Source organism: Andrographis paniculata, unplaced genomic scaffold, assembly GCF_009805555.1.
Source record: "Andrographis paniculata isolate CXL003 unplaced genomic scaffold, ASM980555v1 Contig74END, whole genome shotgun sequence".
In the NCBI taxonomy this organism is placed as follows: Eukaryota; Viridiplantae; Streptophyta; class Magnoliopsida; order Lamiales; family Acanthaceae; genus Andrographis; species Andrographis paniculata.
The window spans coordinates 1221710-1246803 of NW_026137611.1; the positions used below are offsets into that span (position 1 = coordinate 1221710).

At 34.5% G+C, this 25094-nt stretch overlaps 4 protein-coding genes across 7 annotated transcripts; all 4 read left to right on the top strand.

The window, feature by feature from the left end:
• The first annotated feature begins 252 nt into the window (after nt 1-252).
• Nucleotides 253-1985, top strand: LOC127266177 (pentatricopeptide repeat-containing protein At3g26630, chloroplastic-like). The gene has a single exon (XM_051296342.1). It carries the CDS (start codon nt 321-323, stop codon nt 1749-1751), a length of 1431 nt encoding a protein of 476 aa, XP_051152299.1. The 5' UTR covers nt 253-320; the 3' UTR covers nt 1752-1985.
• Nucleotides 1986-5605: 3620 nt separating this feature from the next.
• LOC127265791 (cytochrome P450 CYP72A219-like) lies at nt 5606-9542 on the top strand. Its single transcript, XM_051295782.1, has 5 exons — nt 5606-6103; nt 6682-6899; nt 7010-7254; nt 7895-8279; nt 8949-9542. The coding sequence occupies exons 1-5, from the start codon at nt 5785-5787 to the stop codon at nt 9396-9398; spliced, it is 1617 nt and encodes a 538-aa protein (XP_051151739.1). The 5' UTR covers nt 5606-5784; the 3' UTR covers nt 9399-9542.
• A 2598-nt stretch (nt 9543-12140) lies between these two features.
• On the top strand, nt 12141-14587 carry LOC127266037 (heat stress transcription factor A-4b-like). Of its 3 annotated transcripts, none has more exons than XM_051296115.1 (3): nt 12141-12588; nt 12670-13093; nt 13382-14587. In XM_051296115.1, exons 2-3 carry the CDS (start codon nt 12872-12874, stop codon nt 14411-14413), a joined length of 1254 nt encoding a protein of 417 aa, XP_051152072.1. In that variant the 5' UTR covers nt 12141-12588; nt 12670-12871; the 3' UTR covers nt 14414-14587. The 3 variants fall into 3 exon arrangements, with proteins under 3 accessions (XP_051152072.1, XP_051152071.1, XP_051152073.1); XM_051296114.1 differs by having other exon boundaries at nt 12141-12578; XM_051296116.1 differs by having other exon boundaries at nt 12141-12498.
• A 1669-nt stretch (nt 14588-16256) lies between these two features.
• Nucleotides 16257-24920, top strand: LOC127266079 (actin-related protein 2/3 complex subunit 1A-like). 2 transcript variants are annotated; one of them, XM_051296193.1, is made up of 16 exons: nt 16258-16422; nt 16499-16580; nt 16694-16779; nt 17502-17578; nt 17758-17852; nt 19732-19801; nt 20956-21025; nt 22148-22221; nt 22322-22361; nt 22861-22942; nt 23218-23306; nt 23402-23487; nt 23674-23734; nt 24240-24334; nt 24441-24499; nt 24583-24920. In XM_051296193.1, exons 2-16 carry the CDS (start codon nt 16511-16513, stop codon nt 24645-24647), a joined length of 1119 nt encoding a protein of 372 aa, XP_051152150.1. In that variant the 5' UTR covers nt 16258-16422; nt 16499-16510; the 3' UTR covers nt 24648-24920. The 2 variants fall into 2 exon arrangements, with proteins under 2 accessions (XP_051152151.1, XP_051152150.1); XM_051296194.1 differs by lacking the exons at nt 22148-22221; nt 22322-22361 and having other exon boundaries at nt 16257-16422.
• The last annotated feature ends 174 nt before the right edge of the window (nt 24921-25094 follow it).

Genomic DNA, 25094 nt, shown 5'->3' on the forward strand with positions numbered 1-25094 from the left:
TTTAGTACAGTTACTAAAAAAAATAATATATATATATACTTGATATAATTTAGGTATGTTTATTTAGCCACAAAATTTCAAAATTTTACTATTTAAATTTTTTATAAATTTACTATTTAAACTTTTTATTTTTTAAAGAAATATATATTTTTTACAAAATATTTCACCCTTACCAGATTCTAAAAAGTGTTGTGTATTTGAGTATTTCATTCTAAGTACAATTCTTATTCAAAATATCATTCAAAAGACACACGAAAGGCCTTAAAACCTATCCCAAATTTTGTGTTGCATCTATCTCAAAGGCATTTGTTTTGCCGACAATGGTGGCATGCTTCTCGTTGAGCACTCTCGATGTTTTACCCGCGAGAAATATCAACGCCTCCGCCGCTGCTAGGCCGAGCTTCAATCCCCAAGATGCCCTCGCACTTCTCCAGAAATGTGCCGGTTTCAATCAATTGAAGCAAATCCACGCCAAGTTAATCCGCACCGCCCTCCATGAGCATCGCGTAATCGCCGGGAAGTTGATTCGGCTTTGTTCGTCGTACGGCGAGACCAAGCACGCCACATTAGTGTTCCAGCAGATGGAGAATCCGGACACGTTCGTGTGGAACTTGCTCATCCGAGCGCACACTGTGAACTCCTGCTCGCACCAAGCCATCCTGCTCTTCAATTTGATGATTGTCCGGGGCGTTAGTGCCGACAAATTCACGTTCCCGTTCGTGATAAAGGCGTGCTTGGATTGCTCCTACGTGGAGAAGGCCAGAGAGGTATATGGAGCGGCTGTTAAAAATGGATTTTCTGGAAACATATTCCTGAACAATGTGTTGCTGGATTTGTACATTAAATGTGGAATAATTGACGATGCCATGAAGATGTTCGACAAAATGCCTGCCAGAAACGTAGTGACATGGACGACCATGGTGGCTGGGCTTGTGCATAATGGGAGTGAATGGATGGATTCGGCACAGAAACTGTTCGATAACATGCCCGTGAGGAGGAATGTGGTTTCATGGACTGCAATGATCAGTGGCTATGCCAAGAGTGATAAGCCAGAAAAGGCCTTTGTGTTGTTTGCCAAAATGCAGAGAGCTATGGTCAAGCCTAATGAGTACACCATTGTTGCTCTCTTGAAGGCTTGTTCCCGATTGAAGAGCCTTAAACTCGGTTGTTGGGTTCATGAATTCACCATCAAGAATGGGTTTGAGATTGGGGTTTTCATTGGGACTGCTCTCATTGACATGTATAGCAAGTGTGGCAGTTTGGATTATGCAAAGCGGGTCTTTGAAGAAATGGAGGTTAAGAGTGTGGCAACGTGGAACACGATGATCACGAGCCTTGGGGTTCATGGATGTGGTCAGGAGGCCATTGAACTGTTCAAAAATATGGAGCGATTGAAGGTGCAGCCAGATGCTTTGACTTTGACAGGCGTTTTATGTGCTTGCCTGCAGATAGACAACATTGACATGGGTCGGAAATACTTCAATTACATGACTGAATGTTATGGTGTTAAGCCTAATTCTGAGCATTTAGCTTTGCTGTACACAATGTACTTGAAGTTGCTTGATTCAGCATTGCCGGCAATGCTGAGAGATGAAACTGTGTGCTCAATGGAGAGTAAGGTAACCCATAGTGAAAAGGACGCGCTTGTGTCCATGCGTCATAACATCCAATATATGGAGGAGAAAAAAAGAAAGGGAAATAGCGGGCATGGCATATTGGTGAAAACACTAGGAGAAGGTGAAACAGTTTGATCTCATCTAATCTGATAAGTCACTCTGTACAGAACAAGACCAGCTGTCATTGTAAGTTTATAGCATAGCCCAATAAGTAACATAGATACTGCCAGAGGAATGGTCAGTGCAGCATTGGACACCCATAGAATTGATATTGGCTCGGCGTAAATATGTCAGCTATTTGTATAAAGGTTGAAAAGCTATAGCAGTTATACTAAGAAAATTATGTATGTTACCATATACAAGATTTATGCTTCATGAATATCAGAGTTATGTATCATATGCTGACACAAGTTACCTTTTCCTTATCTTTAAGTAATGATTTTATTCTAGAACACATTTTACCTGTGCTGGCTAAGGTTTTCAATCAGGGTGGGGTTGAGAAGATTATCATCTTTGAGGAGGGACATAGCTTTGGTTGGAAACCCTGACTCTACCATTGTGGACGAAGCCTATCTACACGTTGCACAGGTACATTAAATTCAAATAGCCATATGGGACTGTTGTTTTTAATAAAAATAGCCATATGGGGCCACTAGGAGAAGATTATCATCTTTTGTGCTCTTATAGCACTATCAATATCAAGTGCTGCATTTTCATGGGAGAAGTACATTTTCTACTCATTGTCATGCACGTTATCTTTGAGCCTATTTTGTCCCATAAAGATTTACAAAAAATGCTGGCCCTGAATTTCACTTTGCTCATAGCCTACACTAAATGCACACTCCTTGCTTGTGATACCTGGATTCTGATCATTCCATAATTGTTATAAATGTAAAGCAACATATTTCTCATTTCCATTCACATTCACATGTTTGAGTTTATGTAACTGACATATACTACTACTCTAGTTACACAGTTTGTGTTAGTTATACGGCTTACATTTGTTTGAATGTTGATATATTCATTCCTTTAGTCGTATGTGCTATTTAATTTTATGTTGAGGGCCTGTGTGACCAAATTCGTGTATCTACGATGCATGTTTATTTGTTTGTATATTCATTCCTTTATGAATATGTCTCTTAAATTTTTAGGAGCAAGTCTTCACCACCCCGTCACATCGCCTTCGATTTCAGCTTAGTTTTTCCCTGTTCTTCTTAAATATCTGTTCAACTATTTACGTAATAATAATAGCTTGTTTCTGATTTTTATCTATGAACCAGATGTAACTGCCAATTTGTCATGGAGTTTGTGCTATATTATTTACGCGCTATGTTTACATGATGTTAAGCTGTTGAGAATAGATTGATTGCCAGTGTTTATATACATATGATGATTAAACCTTGCAGCCATAGCATTGTGTTGTAATTCTTGTCCTGGTTGTTGACAATATACTATATTTCTTGCTTGAATATTTAGCCGATCTATTATCTCTTAGGTTAATGCATGGCAATTTGTATTGATTTGATCTTGTTTTCTCTTGTTTTGGTTTGACTTAATTTTTATGAGTAGATAGGACTATGATCCTTGACAATCTTGTTAATCTTTAAAAATCTGGATCATACTTTTGAGTTCTTTTTATTTCTCTTAGTTGTTTTGGCTTTACATAGTTTTATGAGGACATAGGACTATGATCCCAGGCAATCTTGTTAATCTTTAACAGAATTTGTTTTGAGTCTGAATCATACTTTTGAGTTCTTTTTATTTATCTTGCTTATAACAATGAGTAGGAGCATTCCTTGTAGGCGTTTAGTTATATTCGACTGTTTGTATGTTTGCTTCTTATAGGCTGGTATTTTTTTGTTTTATCTTTAATTTAAGGATACTTGAATTCGACTGTTGGAGCATTTTTTTGAGGGTTGAGGAATGTCCCTATTTTGAAACTTTCTTATGCAAAATCTTTCATTAAGTTTGCGAATGCGATGTGAAACAAGGAATATGAACATCTTCTTGTACTGTAATCCCTCTAGTATCTGAAATTTAGTTCTTATCATGATTCCTCTAGCATCTAGAAGTGAAATTTAGTTTTAGCTTCATTATTGGGATTTAAGATGATATAAAATTTCAAGATTTTCTATACTTCTTTGATTGTTTTCCTTGGATGCACCAAGCCAAAACTAAAATTTCATCCACAAAATATTTTGGCCAATACTTGTGATTATTATTTGTTTCGTTCACATCAAACTTGTGTTGTTTGTCTCTGCACAGAATGAGTTTGCTCGAGCTATAGAATTGAGAGATAGTAACCTCTTTGGGTCTGGCATACATAAAACTTGGGAAAGCATTGAGCACCCAATTTCCAACATGATATACTCTCTTCTGCTGCCATGGTTGAATTATAGAAGCTTTGTGATAAGGTGAGATTATATTTCAGTTCCGGGCTAATTTATATAATCTGATAGCAATCTCCCCTTTTCAGGCCTAAACCTAGAATGAGGGGAAACTGTAATTGGCCATATGTTAATAAGTAGGGACTTCTTCATATAATCAATCAGGCTTTTCTTTCCTCTCAATTATATTCTTAATAATCATACTGTTTGGAAATTGTTTAACAACATTGTGACATTGTCAGTTATTTGTACTTTGGCATTTGATAGAAGTATGTTCCTCCTCTTAGTCTCCTATGATGTGTGTGTATATATAGTTGAGAATGAGTGAGACAAAGTCCCGAAGTGGCAGATTGAAGCTGTGACCGGGAGGAAGCGAGGAGAAGTGGGCTGAGATGTGGAGGCTATTAGAACCTTCTGAAATATTCCAGAACTCTCCGGAAGGAACTAAAGCCCCTCGACTAAATCCATGCTTATCCGATTGACTTAGTTTATGTTTCTTCAGTTGTGTTGATTTAGTCTATGTGTACTTGTAATAGATAGACTTACGCTTATGATAGATAGACTTGGCCCAACTAAATGATCCATTATATCTATAAATAGGGGGCTTTCCTTCATTTGTAAGTTACGAGCTAGTGATAGTAAAAACAATGTGAGTTCTCATACATTTAGGTCTGGCAAAATAAATCACCCTTAACAAGTGGTATCAAAGTTGAGAATTACAATGACAGAAACAGCGTGCATATGCCTGTGCCCGAGCCTGAAAACTTAAAAAGGGGTTGGAGGAATGCGAGTTCAAGTCTGTAGATCTCATGGGGTCTTTTAAAAAAAAATTGTCAGTGTAGAACTAATTGTAATTGATGGTCATATCAAAATAATATTTGAATCAAAATTTTAATTTCGAAACAATAAGATAGAACCCCAAAATCCATGCAAGAAGATAAGAACTCATGTGACAAGCACTGAGTATTACTGCTACTGCTCCGTGTTAATCAGCAAAATCAACATTATATTGAATGAATTATATTGAAAATTTGAAACCGATCCCTTCACTCACTCACTAAGTGCCGCCTAAATCCACCACTCCCTGCTTAAATAGAGCTCTCCAGCCTACCCCTCCCATTATACTCACTCACTTCACGACTAAAAGCCACCATCGCTCTCAGCAACTTTCATTCCCTGTTTGTCTGCCACTAAATAAAATATTCTCTCCGTCGTCCAAGTGCGTTTTTATTTAATCGAACACAAAATTTTAATAAAAATAAATAATAATTATTAATTTTTTATAAAAATATAATTTTTTTTATGACAATTCAAAAAAAAAAAATTGCATAAATTTAAATATAAAAAAAATAATTAATTAATTCCATGTTTGCATATAAACATATTACTATAATGTAGCATGTTCGATTTTTTAAATATTGGAGAATCTACTTTAATATATATATATAATAAAAAATAGAGTATCAGATATGGAGTAAGTGCGCATTTTATGTTGTAGATGTACAGAATAATATCCGAGTCCCGACACATATAAAGAGGCATTTAATTTATAAGAGTCCCAATGTATATAGTAACTGCGAATGTATCACAGATGGAGGGCAACATTATTAACCTGAGTCTGAGTCTGACTGACCTAATTAATAAACTCAAAACCTTGGACGGACGTACCCACCTACCCCCGATTTCCTGTCCCAGTCCCACCCAACCAACCTCAACCTGCCTTTATTACTTATTAAACGACGACGTTTCGAGTAGTAGCAGCAGAAACTGGTGAATGAATCATGGAGGCTGATGCAGCTGGACCTCTGAATACTGCTTCGAGCGCATGGAGCTTTGGCGCGGCTGTTGTGCTGGTATTAGGGTTAGGGTTGGGGTGGTGGCTGATGAATGTGGTGAACAATCTGTGGTTGAGGCCGAGGAGGGTGGAGAAACTCCTGAGGGAGCAAGGGTTGGGAGGGAATCCTTACAGGCTCTTCTTCGGAGATTTGAAGGATATCAAGAAGATGAGGGAAGCTTCCACCTCCCAAGCTATGTCCTCCCTTTCCAACGACATCGTTCCCAGAGTTCTCCCCGACGTTCACAGGGCCGTCACCGACTACGGTACCCCACCCCTACCCCTACTTCTCACCTAGTGCATATATATACATACAGCACTTTTCTCCCTTTTTGTTTAAATCATTACACATCGATCACCATCCTGATCTTGTGTTTATATATATATATATATATGGGATGTGTTTCTTTCCCACCAAACTCACAAAATATCCCATTATATTATTTTATTACCAAAATTAAATCAAAATTTTTTAAACCCCATCAATATATGATGACTTGATGAGGGATGGCATGTTGTGTTGAAGAAAAAAATAGTAAAAGATTGTGATTTGGGGTTTAGAAAAACAGACTTATAAACATAGTTTTACAACTTTTAGCCATTATTTAAAGTTCAACTCACTATTTCAAATTGAATAGAAATGAACACTTAAAATGGTTTTGTATTGTGCACGTGCTATTTTAATAGACATATATATTGAATTCAAGAATGTCTTCATTTAATTAATTAATATATATATATATATATTATTTTAAAGATTGTTTATTTCAAATTTCATAGCAAGAATTGTTTGCTAATTAAGAACTCTTGATTATCCAAATACTTATCAAATTAATGTTTTCAGGCAAGAAATGTTTCCTTTGGTTTGGGGCAAGACCTGCAGTTATAATTACGGATCCTGAAGCTGTAAAAGAGATATTTAGCAAAAGTTTCAATTATCCAAAGCCTCCTCGAAATCCAAGGATCAAGGTTCTCACAAGAGGAGTAGCAACCTACGAGGGAGACAAATGGGCCAAGCACAGAAAGCTCATCACGCCTGCTTTTCATTTGGAGAAACTTAAGGTAATAATATGATGATTCAAAAACTAATTCAAATACAAATGCACTACTATATGAATCGTAAATTTGATTATGCGTACAATAAGAAATAATTAAACCAATAATTCCTTCAGCACATGGTTCCATCGTTTCACTTGAGCTGTGCCGACATGCTGAGCCTATGGGAGAAGATCATCCCCGACAATGGCTCGCGCGAATTGGATGTCTGGCCTTATATCCAGACCATGACAAGTGATGCCATTTCGCGCACTGCATTTGGAAGCTCCTACGAAGAAGGAAGAAGAGTGTTCGAACTACAAAAGGTGCAGGCTGCTTATGTTATGGAAGCGCTTCGATCTGTTTACATCCCGGGAATGAGGTATACATAATATACATATATATTGTTGATATGTCTTAAATCTAGTTTGTTACTTTGCTGAGTTTTTGGGTTTTTGAGTTCGTATTTGGTTGAGCCGCCCTCAACAGAGGTCTCGCTTCCCGGTCAACGAGTCAGGGGGTCAAGGGGGGCGAAGTCCCACTTGCCTGGGTCCGGGAGCGCGGAGTGGCCTCGGGCCTAACAGTATGCAGTATTGGGCTTTTGAGTTCGTATTGGGCTGAGCCATCCTCAATAGGGGTCTCGCTTCTAGGTCAGGGGGTCAATGGGAGCGAAGTCCCACTGCCTGGGTCCGGGTGCGCGGAGTGGCCCGAGACCCGACGGTATGCAGTATTGGGCTTTCGAGTTCGTACTGGGCTGAGTCGACTTTAATAAATATGTTCTCTGTTTCTGTCTGTGGACACATAGTCAACAAATTGTTGGTGAACCACGTAAATTTATGTCTTCTTTATGTTTCTGTTTGTTATTCGATCATTAATTTTAATCCGTTACAATATATATTTATATGAAGAGGAAATATGTTGGGATTGAGCTAATTCGATTTGATATTATAAATGTTACCTATAGAATATTAAGTAGTTCAAGACAAATTACTTTTATTTTTCTTTCATTGCAATTGTTGTAGGTTTCTCCCGACAAAATCGAACAGGAGAATGGAGCAAATTGTGAAGGAAGTAGAGACAACCTTGCTAAGAGTAATCAAGAAAAGGATGCAAGCAATAGAAGCCGGCGAAAGCTCTGGCCAAGATTTACTAGGGCTGCTATTGGAGTCGAATTTCCGGGAAATAAAGGAGCAAGGGCATAAGCATGGGATGAGCTTGCAAGAGGTGATCGAGGAGTGTAAGCTTTTTTACTTTGCAGGACAGGACACAACCGCCACACTTCTTACATGGACTATGGTTTTACTAAGCAAGCACCCCGCGTGGCAGTCGCGTGCAAGAGAAGAGGTTCGACAAGTCCTAGGAGGTCGGCAAAACCTCGAGCATCAAGATTTGAACCAGCTCAAAGTTGTAAGTATAATATATTAGCATTAATTAGATGATGATAGAACTGTTAACTTGCCAAGCCGAACAAAATTTTAAGTGTTTATGTTCGTTCATTACCGTTCGCGAACAAGACTCATATTCATGCGTTAAGCTCGTTCGAGCTTGTTCGCAGTGTTCGAGCTCGGCTCGTTAAGAATATTTTATTATTTGAGCTCTTGTTCGTGTTTGGCTCGATTAAGCTCGTTCGAAATGTTAGAGCTCGGCTCATTAAGAATGTTTTATTATTTGAGTTTGTGTTCATGTTCGACTCGATTAAGCTCGTTCGAGCTCGTTTGTCTCACTTTTTTTAATTTATATATGAATTTTTTTTAAAAAAAATTGAAATTGTTTTATTTATTTATTTTAAATTGATATTTTATTTATTTATAAATTATAATTTTATATGTATATATAATATTTATAGTAAATATATTATTTTAACGAACGTTCGCGAACAAAGTTTGGGCTCGTTCGTAAACTAAACGAGTCTTTTTATGTTGTTCGGCTCGACTCATTAACGTTCGCAAATAAGCTTCAATCGAGCTGAATCGAGTCAAGTTCACGGTTTGTTTAACAGCTCTAGATGATGATTTGATTCGATTTGAATTGAATTGAATTGATGCATTGGGGATGATTGAATCGGATATCTTGCAGATGACCATGATATTCTACGAGGTTTTAAGGTTGTACCCGTCGATACCATTGTTTCATCGAATTACTTGTCGAGATAGTACATTGGGAGGCCTTCAAATCCCATCTGGGGTGCAACTTTTGGTGGCGGCGCCATTGTTGCACCGAGATAAAGAAATATGGGGTGACGATGTGCTGGAATTTAATCCCGAGAGATTCAGCGAAGGGGTTTCCAAGGCAACTAATGCTCAGGCGATTTATATACCTTTCGGCGCTGGCCCTCGACTGTGCATCGGACAGAACTTCGCCATGTTAGAAGCCAAAATGGCAATGTCTATGATCTTGCAAGGCTATACATTTGAGCTGTCGCCGTCGTACTCGCATGCACCTCAAATAGTGATTTCTCTTGTGCCTCAACATGGTGCTCACTTGATTCTTCACAAAAATTCATCATCAGCATCAGCATCAGCTTGATCGATGGATGTATTGTTGAGATCGAATTTCACTTCATTTTCTTGGAACTTAATAACGTACATTATGAGGTTTCGAGTACTGTAGTGTTGACAATAAATAACTCTATATTTTCACTAGATGGTGATTTTTCGAACAGATTTGAAACTAATCTATATGCATAGTTATTTTTAGACTCAGGTGCGGCCGGTTTGGCAAACAGCTTATTCAATAGTTGTTATCTTATCAAATACTCCCTCCGTTCCAGATATCGTGTCTGTTACACTGCAGACACGGTATTTTAGGAGGGATGTAAAAATAATGATTAAGATAACTGATTAGTTTAAATAAAATTAAAAAATTTAAAATGAGATTAAAGTGTGTAATTATTTAAAAAAAAAAAAAAAATAACATGATATGTGAAACGGACAAAAACGGCCGCGTGTACATGATATCTGGACATAGAAGTAGTTAATTAGATTGGTAAGTCAGTTTCCTAAAAGAACTGATTGATATGAAAGAGCTTTTCATGCCAAACTTTTCAATCTTATTTATATTTTTTCAAATTTATCTTTTTAAACATTTATTTGTCTGTTTTTTCATCTTTCACACTTTCATTCATCGCTTACAATTTTCAGCACCTACCATCTTCTCATTTTCCAATTGAATTTTTTATATATATATATATATATTTTTTTTTATCAGCAAAAATTATATATATGTTTTGTTAATACAGATTTGTGTTCATGTTCTAATACAGGATTTATTTTTAATTGAGTTTATAAATTATGATTTCTATTGTTTCGCACTTTCTTTCCATTGATTATTATTCAAAAATTACTTCATAATGCCGTAATTGTGTTGTATTCAATTGATTAATTTGTTAGGATGTAGTTTGTGATATTGTTTGATTTTCTAATCTTAAGAGCATTTCCATAATGGATAGCAACGCGAATGTTGGTGATGCACTGTATTTTATTATTATCTTTTTTTTAATTTTTTAAAATTTTAAAATTATAAATTTGATTTTAAAATTTAATTTTTATTTTTTAAAATTTTTTAAAATTTTATTTTAAATTATAAAAATAAAAAATTGTTTAAAATAATATAAAAAATTGAATATTTGAAGAATAATAGTAAAAAATGAAGTTATAGTTGGGAGTAAAATTACTGTAACAACTGCATATTTGGAGTTAAAACTGTATAAATAAAGTTGATGATTTGAAAATGGACTAAGTGTTTTAATCCATAGAAATTAAACTTTTATATGATACAAATAAATAAACAGTGATCTGTTGTTGTTACAACATGATTTTCTATATTTCACATGAAAAAAAAATGTTCTGTTGAATTATTTCATAAAACAAACACACTTAATTTAGAGGTTTATTAAATGAAATTAAATAATACTAGGGAAATAGATTTGTACTAATAATTTTACAAAATACTACTATTGTCTGGACCTATAATTATATGGGACTCCAATATGTTAAAATAAATATGAATTTAAGATGGATAAAATAATACTATTATTCACCGTAATCATATCTAATAAACATATCCTTAATATATATTACTCCCTCCGTCCCAAACAAAGTGCAACATTTGTTTTGGACACAAATTTTTAAGTGTGTAGTATTAAGTAGTATAATTTAGAAATGAGGTGATGTGATAGAGAGAGAAACGTATATTTTATTTTTTTATTTGGGTAATATGATGAGATAAAGTGTGAGGTAGGGATTAATATAATTAATTGTTTCTTATTTTGAAAATGTTGCAGGATGTTTGAGACATACCAAAAAAAGAAATATTGCACGATGTTTTGGACGGAGAAAATACTATTTTACTCTTTATAGAAATAACTTTGTTTGGAATTCTCCCAAACACTAGAAAGAAGCCAACTCCTCTAAATAAATGTATGGTGGTATTATGAATCACATAATGAAATAGCTCAACAACAATAATTAATGTGTAGTAAACTCGTAGCAATGATGTACCACAGTAATTTTAACATAGAGTTGGTCGGGTAAATAGACGTAAGTATTTTTTACTGTGATAAGATATGAGAGAATAGAAAAATAAATAAATATTTTTGCTAAAATTTGTCGATGACGGTCCAAGCCAGTCGAAATCGACAAGAATCGATTTTTCGGCTTACTTAAAAAAGTACTCAGCTAAGTCTCGCAGTAAAAATAAATCGGCAGAAAAATATGAATAAATTATGTTGTTGTATTAAAGAAGAAAGCCCAGGAAAATTACTTAAGAGAAAAAAAAAAAAAAAACTAAGTAAATTTTTTTTTTTGGTGTAAAAGTAATTTTACATTCAAAACATCATATCAACGTTTATTTATATCACATCATACAACTATTTAAATTCAAAATTTTTACTATTCAAATCTCAACTCAAAATCCAAACATCCGAACAAACACACCCTTAGTATCAAAGACCCACTACCCGCATACTCGATTTATTTAAAAAAAATTATTTACTTTATTAAGTTACACAATCATTCAATATCACATTACCTTCACTAAAACCTTATCTAGGCATAAATAAATATACATTTTGTGAATTATAAAAGTATATAATATTATAATACATATATTTTTATTATTATTTAAGTAATATTTGGATATAATATTTTTTTTTAAAAAAATAATATCTTTTATTAAAAGATATATTTTTCAGTTTAAAATTACAAAATAACAAACATTTGATGAATGCGAAAGCAGGCGTAGAATAAAGGAGATGAGAAGCAGCCATAGGTCCCGGATCTCGATCATGTTTCCCGAATTTTGAAGAAACCGCGTCTCTGTTCTACTATACAATACTTCTCCACAAAACTAAATTATTCCATCCAGCAGCACAGCACACCTATGTTGAATTCAGCGCATTTTGATCCGAATCCCATAAAGTATCTTTGAAAATTCAACTGAAAGAGAAGATAAGGCAGACAGACAGGGGAGAGTAACTGCCGATCACTATGTTAGTTTGAATAAAAAGATATTTTAGTGTGAATATGATGGATGATGGTGTTTTGCCAAGCAATTGCAATGGCGGCCAAATTTTCTCGAGGAGTGGTTGAAACTTGAAAGTCAAGCCTACGTACTTCTCTTTTGATAGGTTTGGAGTTGAATATTAATGGATGTCGATTTTGTCAAGGGCTAACACTTCTGACCATTCGCAGTGCTGTTGATGTACCTGTGCGTACTTGTTACGTCGAGGCCTACGTTTCTTTTTCTCCAGGAATTTCTCGCTTTCACATTTACCGATTTGCATTTCATATCTTTGTAGGGGCTGGCGAGGAAGCATCCGTGATTGTTCTTAGGGAAGGCCTGATTAGGGTTTGGCATAGCAGGGAAGTCTCCGTAGGGTTCAGTTCTTCTACGTTTCCATTTTAATCGAAGGAAAGTGATGCTGAGAAAAGTTTAGATCCTGAAAACTCGTTATTCTGAGGCGATCTTAGTATTTGATTTTACACTTTGACCTGTTGTTGATGATGATGGATGGATCCAATGGTAGCTCGAATTCGCCGGCGCCGTTTCTGCTCAAAACGTATGAGATGGTAGATGATCCAATGACTAATTCTGTTGTTTCATGGAGCCAAACAGGGCACAGTTTTGTTGTTTGGAATCCTCCAGATTTTTCGAGTGATTTGCTTCCCAAGTACTTTAAGCACAATAACTTCTCCAGCTTCATTCGGCAACTCAACACATATGTAAGTAAGCTTTTCAACTGTTCTTATGATTGATTATCTATCTATCTATCTATCTGCTGTGGTGTATGCTGATTCGTAAAGTGATTTTCTAGATGTGTTGCTCTATAATTGTTTGTTGATTGATCAACCCAGAGCTGATTCAATATCACATATGAATAAATCCAGAGGATGAAATCTTGATAAGCCTTAGATCTTGAATAAAACTAGTTAAAGGATTCGATAGGATGATGATGATGATCATGTTTAGGTGTGGTTTTGATTGGGGATATCTATTTATTACATTTTCAGGGCTTTAGAAAGGTTGATCCCGAGCAATGGGAGTTTGCGAACGACGAATTCATCAGAGGCCATAGACATCTATTGAAGAACATTCACAGGCGAAAACCAGTCCACAGCCATACAGGTGCAATGATCTTAGCCGACTCCGAGAGAGAGGAATTCGAAAAGAAGATTGAGAAACTGAAGCACGAAAAGGTTAGGCTTCAATCAGAGGTGGACCGGCATCAAGAAGAGAATCGCGAGTACGTGAATAAGCTTAGACTGCTCGAGCACGCCCTGCAAAACATCGATCAGAGGCAGCGTCAGGTGGTTCTTGTCTTGACTAAATTGTTGGAAAAGCCCGAGTATGCCTCCAAGATTGCAGAACAGTTAGAACCCGAGAACAAGAAAAGGAGAGTATTAGCTTTGAATCAAGTGCACACTGAGGAGAGCCAGAGCATGAATTTAGTCGAGAGTTGGAGCCCGGATTCTCGTCCGAGAGTTAGCATGGAAGTTGTCGAGAGATTAACCTCGTCCCTAATGCTGTGCGAGAAATTCGCCAGCGACTTTGATCAGATTGCAGCAGAAGAAAATATGCACGATGTTAACACACCCCTGCAGCCTTCGCTATTCGTCGACACTGAAGTGCGAGCGCCGTTTGGAGATTGCGATCTTAATGTCCCGCCTTCGTCGTCTGAGGTGTCACCTTCGGAAGACAGCCACTCTTCACTTGACCTCGTCGCGTGCACTGACTGCCCCTTGTCTTCCATTTGCATTGATCTTGATTCTGCCTCGGAAGTCGATGCGGGCATTAGTCCTGCAGAAACTCCTGATTTTAAATCAGGTAAGCATCAAGAACTGGACAGCTCGGGAGGTAACAGTACGTTTTGGCAACAGTTCTTAACTGAGGATACGTCGAAAAAGTTAGAGGAGAACAGGGATAGGGACGTCGATGAATGGAACTCGGACGAGAGTGAGTGTACGGAAGAACTGAAGCCATGGTGGACAATGGATAAGCTTACACAACAAATGGGACATCTGACTCAAGCCGAGAGGACCTAAATGATGCATCTATCTATCTATCAGGTATTTATTTACTTAGTAATGAGTTTGAACGGTTGTTTGATGCGATATATATACATATGTGGTAGTAGTAATTAATGTATGTAAGGATTTCTTACCTTTGTCATATGTTTGTGTATAAACTAATGATAACTCACTTCTCCATTGCACTCATTTATATGCTGTTTTGTCGGGGGGTGGCACGCAAAATTTGGAGCGTCTGGTTTGAATCTATGACTTCGTGGTGACGAGTCTATACCGAGGCCATATCCCTTACCAAATTAGTTCATCTTTTTGTTGACTTATGGTATAATGGATATAGTAGCTGTTCGTTAGGTAAATCGATTTTTGGCCTAAAATTTCGGGAAGGATAATCCATAACCCCCAAGTGCTATGGGAACGCTATTTAATTGTCGTATTTCTGTTCGAACAGCCTTAGTTAATCTTGTCTTTCATTAATATAAATTTTTAAAGATATGGAATAAATTAAAAGATTAAATGAATAAATAACAAGACAAATCAATTGAAAAAATAAACATTAGAAATAAGTTGCAATCAATTAAAAAGTATAGTAAAGATTAAAAGTAATAAATGAAAGAAGGGTAAAAATGTAAAATTTATTTTTAAAAAAGAAATAGGACCGTCTTGTGGACGGAGGGAGTAATATATTGTAAAAAAATAGTAACAAAGTAATTATTATCCGTTAAAATTTATATTTTATAATATCTAAAAAATTATTATTTATAATTTAAAATTATTAAATATTACATTATGTCCTAAGATGGCTTACATATATATATGTTTTTTCAAAAAAACAATTAGAATGGTATACTTTACATAGATAATTACAGTAAAATCATAATATAGTTTAATATTTTAATTATTACCAATTATATATTTAAAAGTAAAGACATATAAAATTAATTTTGAGTTTGTTTATTTAGTATTTTATTTTGAAATATATATTTTCTATTTATGTTAAATACAAATTTGGTTTGTTCTTTCAATTTTTTGACACAATTTTTAATATATATAATATTATATTTTAAATATTTCAATACAAAATTAATATTCAATAAAATATTATTTTTTATATTATAATATTTAAAATAATATTTTTTTTTTGTTTCGAATAAATAATCCATTTATTTTGATAATTATTATTTAGATAGTTTAAATTAGTTATTTATTAATAATAAATTATAATATTATTCTATTACTTTTTATATGAGTTTAGAAATATAAATTAATATATAATTAAAAGAAATTTAGGATACACAATATGAATATAAAATTTTATATATACAAATAAATAAAAATTATTTATAATTGATTTAATTAATTTTATAAAAAAATAAAAAAATATAAAATATAACTGAAAATATCTATTTATTGAAAAAAAATATAACAACAGGCCTTTATTAAATATATTGAAAATAAATAAATGTAATAAAATTTATATTTGTTAAATTAAATGAATTAATTTACAAAAATTATTTTTTACGAAGAAAAGGGTGTGTTTGTTTGGGGGTTTGGATTTTGAGTTGGGATTTGAATAGTAAAAATTTTGAATTTGAATAGTTGTATGATGTGATATAAATAGGGTTTGATGTGATGTTTTGAATGTAAAATTGATTTTTAGTATAATATAAAAAATGAAAATTAGGTGTTTGATTTGATATTTTTGGGGAAAAAAAATTGGATGAATAGTGGAAATCCACCAAAATCCTTCAAACAAACACACCCAAAATAAAATAAAAAATTCTTATGTGCGGACTCGAAGAGAGTATTTTCCATCAAATTGTTAAAAACAAATAAATATCGCTCGACCAATTTGGGCTATAAATAAATTAAAAAAATAGAAAAGGTATCTGCACAGTATAGATTCACCGTCTGCGGGGTACGGGTACCTTCCATTTTCATCTTCATCGTGAACGCTTTAAGCTACCAACCACCGTCTGTAAAAGAGATTTCTCATTCCTAGATTTGGCCGAAGACCTCTTCGCCAGGTTTAGATCTTACGTAATTGCTCCGTAACTTCGATGTGAAATTCCTATTTCGTTTGATTTGCGACTGTGTGTGCAGGTAATTGGGGATATGGCTATCGTTTCAGTTCATCAGTTCGCCCAATGTGTTACTTGCCATGCTTGGAGTCCTGAACACTCTAGTAATCATCTACTCCCAATACTTGTATATACATAATTCATTTCTCGGTTCGTGTTGTGGGTGGTGATTTAATCGGTCATAACTCGTGGCATTGCGATGCATTACGAATTGTAGTGATTGCATTTTGTCCGAATAACAATGAGGTGCACATCTATAAATTGTTGGAAGGGAAGTGGGAGAAGATGCATGTTCTTCACAAGGTAAATTTGTAACTCCTTTGTGGTAATTTATTTATTTGAATTCTCTGAGATTTTGTTCTGTTGTAACCAGTAGTAGGTTGATCTGAGGGGATTCTTGGGTCACAGTCTTCAAACATTTTTGGATTGGTTGGAGAAGGGTTTGTGGGTTTTAGTAAGAATCTGGTGATCTTAGAAGCTATCTGCACTAGAAGTGCATAAAATGGACTCTTTGTTTGCTTTAGCTTACTATGCTGCTCATGTTAGAAGGTCATTCTGAGGATAATTTGGTAGGGTTGAAATTTCTGTTTCTATGATTCTCACGTGTCAAAGAGTTATTCTAATAGGATAGTGTTATTTTTACACATTAACTGTGAAAATGTAACAGTATCAAAATAGAAAGGGTAAAAAATGATAAACAAATATGAAGAATTTTTTTTTTTTTGATGACGAACAAATATGAAGAATTTTGATTGTATGTGCATGGGACTATAATAAGAACGGTTAAACCATTTCTCTAATGTGAGATTGTAAGACTAGGGGGGAATAATTGACCAAATTATGGTGGCATGATGCCTAAAACTTGCTTTGTACTTCTCCTATATGTTTTATGCTGTCAAGATGATTGATGGTGCAAAATTTTCATTTAATTCCTTGAATTGATTACTCCTGGAGTGAACTTCTTATTTGTTTTGTTAATCGGAGTGAACTTCTTATTTTTTGATTCTATAACTTCATGTTCACAGCATGATCAGATTGTTTCTGGAATAGATTGGGGAAGAAGTTCAAACAGAATAGTTACGGTTTCTCATGATCGAAATTCGTAAGTGATCAGAGTTTGAAGTATCGCTATAAATTGTGACAGTTTATCAGATAATATTCTATGTATTCTTCCTTTCCTGCTCCTAAAACCATTTCAAACTGCTTTTTCTTGTAATTATGTTTTGTGTTTTTGTACCTCTAGTTTTGGATAATTACAGACCTAGTTAAATCCTGTTTCAGATACGTTTGGTCCCAAGAAGGAATAGAATGGGTACCGACCCTTGTTATACTTAGATTAAATCGTGCAGCACTTTGTGTACAATGGAGTACAAAAGGTATGGGGTTCTATTAGAAACTCTTCAATGCCAATTATATGTTCTCAGAACTCACTGTACGGTTTCATTTTTATTCCATCACCTGCAAATTTGTCTAGCAATGAGGGAACAAAAGGGGACATGATTATTAAATGTGATTGTTCTTCTGGTATGAAAACATATGGATTGCAGTTTTAGCCCCTTCAGTGGAAGAACCCCTTTATTTATTTCTGTTTTTAATTTTGTTTGCACTACTAAAAAATGAGCAACAAAGCTTGTTATTGCTATGAGCTGGATTTTTTTGAGAACATTAGGTGTTCCATTTGGCCCAGTTTATTTTTGCATGTATTCAACTGAATAATTTCTGTACTCTGTTAAAATAATGCAATGATCAATCTTTTATTTGACTATTTGTGGTCTGTGGAAGCATTTCTTCTCGAAGCATATATCAAATATAGTAAATCATTTGAATATTTCATTAGCATGGTAAATGTCGAAGTATGGGGTTTTAGGGCATAAAAATATGCATGGTGATTCCTATTCATCCAGTTATTATGCTTGCACTAAAATTGAGGAACCTGCCCAGAAGATGTAGGTGCCACTTGTGGAAAAAGTAAGAAATGAGTTAACTCAAAACCACACTCGTCACTCATCTCTTACAAGAAAAACTCAAGGAAATGGATGTGTTCTCTTAATATAAGATCTAGTAGCAGCTGTATATTAGAAGCATTATGTAGAATTAGTCTAGCACTCAGTTAAAGATAGGAAGAGGCTTCCTACAAAAGATACAGGAATATATCTTGTTCAGGCAAAAGAAGGGCTAAAGGAGATAATATTTAGCATCTGTTAGAACATTTGAATTTATATGTGATTGTTAAGGAAACCTTGAGAAGTGAACTTTCAAGATAAAAGAATAGGCAGAGTAAATGTCATATGAAGTTAGTTTAAAGTTTGTTTCATCAAGGGTGTGTTTGTTTGGGGGTTTGGATTTTGAGTTGGGATTTGAATAGTAAAAATTTTGAATTTGAGTAGTTGTATGATGTGATATAAATGGGTGTTGATGTGATATTTGAATGTAAAATTGATTTTTAGTATAATATAAAAAATGAAAAATAGATATTTGATTTGATGTTTTGGGGGGGGGGGGGGAATTTGGATGTATAGTGTATTTAGGGGAAAATCCCCCAAACAAACACACCCCAACTGTTCTTTTAGCATATGCAATGTGGTATGATAAGTTGCTTATGATGTCGTTAAAGATACCTGACTTAATTAGCTTTATAGACTGGACTCTCACACCACCTATTTCTGGATAATCGGTTTTCTGAGAATTATGACTCGCAGTATGAGATATTTGGTAATTCTGGTGATCACACACACGAAAAAAAAAATAAAAATGCATGGATGGAAACACATGTGCTCAGATATTAGCAAAGTGTGGTCTACTGATTAAAATGATGCTACACTGAAAGCATGGGAATCAAGGTTTTTGGTGTCTTGATCACCTTTCAATGGATTCCTATTATGGTTTTTGGCGAAAAAAACCCAAGCAAGTTGTGTCAATCCTTTGTCTGGGTATTAAACATCAATTTTATTTGATAGTTGACACCATGTGCATAAATCACTTTCCAACTTTTAATAAACGTTTTCACCATTTTAGTTAAGGTTTTCTATGAGAAGTATAAGTTGCATTAATTATGCTTATTTTCCTGTTCTGTGGCTCAAGTGCCTTCAACTCACCAAGTTGAAGTCTTGGTACATTATATTGGCTATTGCTGCTGGTAAACGGGCATGTTCTTTGTGGAATTTGAAGATCTTGTTTTGGTATTACTGCATATTAAAATTTTCATGTGGTAATTTATTCTAATCTCTTTTAACAATGTCCTGTTTTCTCTTTCAGAAAACAAGTTTGCTGTTGGAAGTGGGGCTAAAACTGTTTGTGTTTGCTACTATGAGCAAGAGAATAATTGGTAAGATCTTCTGGGTATTGTTTCTTTCTCAGTTTTATTTAACGCATGAATTGATTATATGCTTGGTGACTCAGCATGCTTTCTTTGCTCTGTGCCTCAGTTTTAAGTATTGCATGAACTTCCTGTTTGTTTCCTAGTGGCTTAACTTGTTCTTTGAATGAAACTCGTGAGATTAATTTGTAAAGGAGAAAAGACAAATGGTCAGTTCAGTGCTTAACTTGTGAGTTTTAAGTATTGCATGAACTTCCTGTTTGTTTCCTAGTGGCTTAACTTGTTCTCTGAATGAAACTCGTGAGATTAATTTGTAAAGGAGAAAAGACAAATGGTCAGTTCAGTGCTTAACTTGTGAGTTTTAAGTATTGCATGAACTTCCTGTTTGTTTCCTAGTGGCTTAACTTGTTCTCTGAATGAAACTCATGAGGCCTCTCTCACTGTTTAACCATGGTCAGTTCAGTGCTGCTCTTTCATGTAAGCAAGTGTATAAGATGTTGGGAAGAAAATGGAGGTGGTCTATTACAACAAGACAAATATATTACTGTTAGAGCGACCTGTACAATCTGATGATTAATGATTGAACTATGCATATGGATATTGTATATATAAAATAGTATAATATGATATATGTCACATTGACCCTATATTGAAAGGTATGAGAGTTAATTCTCATCCTTGCATCATACAGTCTGTAAAGTGATTTCATTGCTCTTTTATTATAGTGTGAAAATTAATGAACAGATTATTAGTTATAACTTATAATTAGACAGATTGTTAGTTATAACTTATAATTAGGTTTCTCTAGCATACATTTGGCCAATTTGTAAATTTCAAGGTATAGTTCAAATATAGGGTTGATGTCGCAGCTATCCAATTCCATCTCTTAATATTTTGCTTTGCTTACTGTTTCTGACCTTGCATTTTCATATAGTGCATGGTGGTTGGGAACATTGTTACACAATAGGCTTAGACTGGCTAAACTAGTTGAACAAATATTTTGTGGCTAAATGTCTTTTGGTCGTTAAATATCTATCATTTGTTAGAAAACCAGATATCATGAATGTATACCTTGCCTTTGAGGCACCATTATCTTTCCTAAAATGAATAATTGTTTTATTTCCCTACCAGTGCCTCATTATATCTCCATTAAACTTCCACAGGTGGGTCAGTAAGGTTATAAGGAAACGGCATGATTCTTCTGTGACAAGTGTTGCCTGGCATCCGGATAATGTTAGTGTCTTCTATCAATACCTGTAATTCTGTATCAGTTTCTTTGTTATCATTTCCTTTTTTGGATCCTTGAGCTTAATAATCCTCTTATCTACCTGAAAATTTTGCATTATCTTGAAAACATTGGTGCATAAATTAAACTGCTCAAGCATTCTTAGTCTATTTATTAGTTTTGAAGTCCCTGCAAACATCTATTAGAAGAATCAGAAAATGCATAAGCATGTGGTTGAAAGAATGTTCTATGAATAGTTTTACGGAGCCTGGAATTTCGAAACAAATTACTATTCAGAGCATAGTAAAGGCATATGAATGTTATGAAACACGAATTTTCTTCATATCATATCGGGCAATGTATCATCAAATAGAATGCAAATGTGCTTGTCTTCCTCCTTAGGAAAAATAATTTGTTGACTATCATAAGAATGGGTCAGTGTGAGGGATCATATCTGCACATACCAGATCTTTTGCTCTAGGAGTTTAGCGGAAAGGTGTGAGTAAATCTGGAAAAGCTATATAGGAAACACATGGAGTGAATTCCTATCCTTTAGAAATGCTTATTATCCCTGTTTAAAAAATAATTTCTTGCATTTTGAACATAAATAATGATATATATATGCTTGAATATTTTATGTTCCAATAGTGTTTGGTTTGATGGTTGGGTTTGTGGTTGGAAGTTTGGATGAGATTTATTTAATTAATATTTATTTATGATGTAATATATATTAAATTTAAAATATCTATTTGTGTTTTTATATATCTCAATAAAATATATTTACTACGGATATCATTTTATAGAATCTTCTTATATACAAATAAATAAAATATAAATATATTTATTTATTGAATAGAGAAATACAAATAGAAATTTATAAGTGAGTCCCTCCTTTTGAAATATTTAGGAAAAAAATTGGAAGCATAGTGCAAACCAAAGTTTGTAAAGTGAATCAAACAGACCCAAAGTTGGTAGCATAATGCGAACAAGAGCTTGGGAAATATGATCCTTAATGGGTCTTATTTGGCTTCTGAGAAGAAAACTGCCACATTTAGATGTGTTGCTAATGTACAGTTAGATTTTTTAGTATATTGATTACTATTTTTCTATGCGTTTTTATAACATAACAGATATTACTTGCAACTACATCAACTGATGGAAAATGCCGTGTATTCTCTACGTTCATTAAAGGTGTAGACAACAAGTATGTTCCATTAAATATTCTGAAAATTCTATTTCATCTTGCTATCCTGTTTTTCCTTTGATTTGATTCTCTGCATCTTTGCTGGTAATTCTTGCTACAGGACCTCTTCAGGCTCTTATTCTGATTCAAAGTTTGGAGAGGTTTGAACACCCTTTTCCTTGTTTCTGATGCAATAGCATAGTGGTCTAATAGATTTTAAGTGTGATGTATTGTGAATCTGTAAACAGAAAGAAAGTATTACTAATTATGATCAATTTCTGGAAAATGGTTAATTATTTATTGGTTGGCTAAATATCCTGTTCTGAAATTGGACTGTTTGAAGTGCCAAAGTTATCTTACTCTGGATATGGTTAGGTTTGCTGATTGGCAGATGGCTTCATTATTAACACTATTAAGCATAGAGTCAAACCTTTGCAAATCAAGCGGTGAGACATCCCTCCTTTGAGGGTTGGGTGTTCTAGGTTCGATCCTGGGTGGGTGCGTGTGAGAACACTGGAACGTAGATAAAACAAAACATTGTCTGTATATACGTGTTTCTGATATCTTCCTTTCTTTTTTATGTTTTTATTATTATTTTTTTTTTCTATATGGCTGATTTGATTATTTCTAATATTTCTCGGTTCTTTTTGCCTGAATCAGCAAATCATGCAGCTTGATCTCTCATTCAGTTGGTCATTTGCTATGAAGTGGTCCCCAAGTGGCAGTACCTTAGCTTATGTAGGTCAGAAATTCATTACTCATCTTTGTTGTCAGATAGATCTTGCACTAGATTTCATGGTTTCGAAACTGTTTGAATCACTTTCAGAATGAGAATAATTCATTCTGAAATTTATGGTTGATGATATTTTTACCCAATTTCTAAGTTTTCCTTAGAGTCAGTCATATTTTGGATACATGTTTCGTACTCAACTCTAGATATCAAAATCTAGTAGTTAAATTTTGCATTTTAATCTATGATGTTTGTGTTGCCTTTGCTAATATGGAAAAAAACCTCAGGTCACAATTCAATGATATACTTCGCTGATGAAATCGGTCCTTCTCCATCTGCACAGAGTGTATCTTTCCGTGATTTGCCTCTTCGTGATGTGGGTCAGCATCCATTCTTAAACATTTATTCTTTCCTGTAACCTATATGAAAGTAATATTAATCAAATTTCATGCATCGATGTACATGATCTAGATTTTGTTTGTTTCGGAGAGACTGGTCATTGGTGCTGGCTTTGATTGCAATCCAATGGTGTTCGTGGCAGATGACATAGGATTATGGTGAGTTCTGGGTACAGTTATTTTCAGATTGCAGTAGTTTCCTTTATTTGTTTAACATGCCAACTACAAAAAAGATCAAATATTTTCAACTAAACAATCCCTTAGATACTTCATAAAAGAGAACAGCAAGTCATTGTATCTTAAACGTTTTTCATGGAAATCAAATGGATGTATTCTTTACTGCAGGAGCTTCTTGAGATTTCTCGAAGATAAGAAGGCTACTCCAAGCACAAAAGTTAATTCCCAGGTATGTAATCCTATAATAGTTATGTTAAAGTTATACATTCTGATTGAACTGGAAGCAGCCATTACAAAAAATGTTATATTTGAGAAATCTGCCAAACCACAGAACATATTGGGCATAAAATATCAGCATGATATTGAATTGTTGAATTTCTGTGTAAAATTTTGTTGAATCATAGTATAAAAATATGCTGAATGCTTATTATATTAAACAACAAAAAAAAAACTAAACCATGAATCTATTGAATCACGTGAGAAAATTATTGAGCCATAATGACTTGTACTGAACAATCTTACAACAAGACTCAGCATACGAATATGCTGATGCAGCTTCTTATTGTTTTGCATACATATATCTGTACATCTCTTATCTCTATACGGTATACTTGGTTGAGAAACACCGGACACGAGTAATCAATTTTTAAATGACAATTTCAATCAACAGCATATTGAACGGCTACCTTGATTATTTCATGCACATCAATGCTGATCTTTACATGTATTTCCAGCTTTCAGGAACTTTTGGGAAATTTTACAGCCAGTCTAAAAGCAATGATGCTAATGAAGCTTCAAGAACCCGGCCTGCTCATGAAAATTGTATTACGTATGTCAAGTCTACTTTCTTTGATTCCCACGCCCCACCCCCACCCCCACCCCTCCTGTTTTCTTTTAGGCCATAACCACTTCTTTTTCCTGTTACCAAATTTCAGTAGCATTGTGCCTCTCAAAAAAGCTGGGGATACCACAATTTCCAAGTTCAGTACTTCAGGTTAGAGACAAACATTAATCTTGTTGTCTTCTGCAGCCATGAATTATTCGTTGTCGATATCAAGTTTTACACTTTTATCACAGGATTGGACGGCAAGGTAATTGTATGGGATCTACGACAGCACCCTGATCTGTTGCAGTACTTGTAAGAAGTATGTTCGTCACATGCATTGATGAGGTTCTATGAAGTTACTGATGTTCAACTATTATGTTATGTTGTTGCTGTACTTGCTTACTGATTGATTTGCAGTACGATTTCCATGTTTGTAGATCTTGTCTATGTTTGCTTGGTGTGTATCAAATATATCTTCAATGGTTGCAAATAAGCACAAATATGTAGCAGACAAATTATTTCATTTTACATTTTAACTCTGGTGCTTTCTGATGTCGATGAGATTTTAGCCATCGTACTATTCGCGATAGTTTCTAGTTTTTATGTTTTTCCAACAATTCAGTGCTTGAAAGTGAATCAAGATAACCTAACCCCATGGGCTGTTTGTTCGTGGGAAATCTGCTCTCCTTTAAGGGCAACAACAATAACCATCGACACTATGTTGGATTAGCTTATTCTTTGGACTAGGTAAGTGTAGATATTA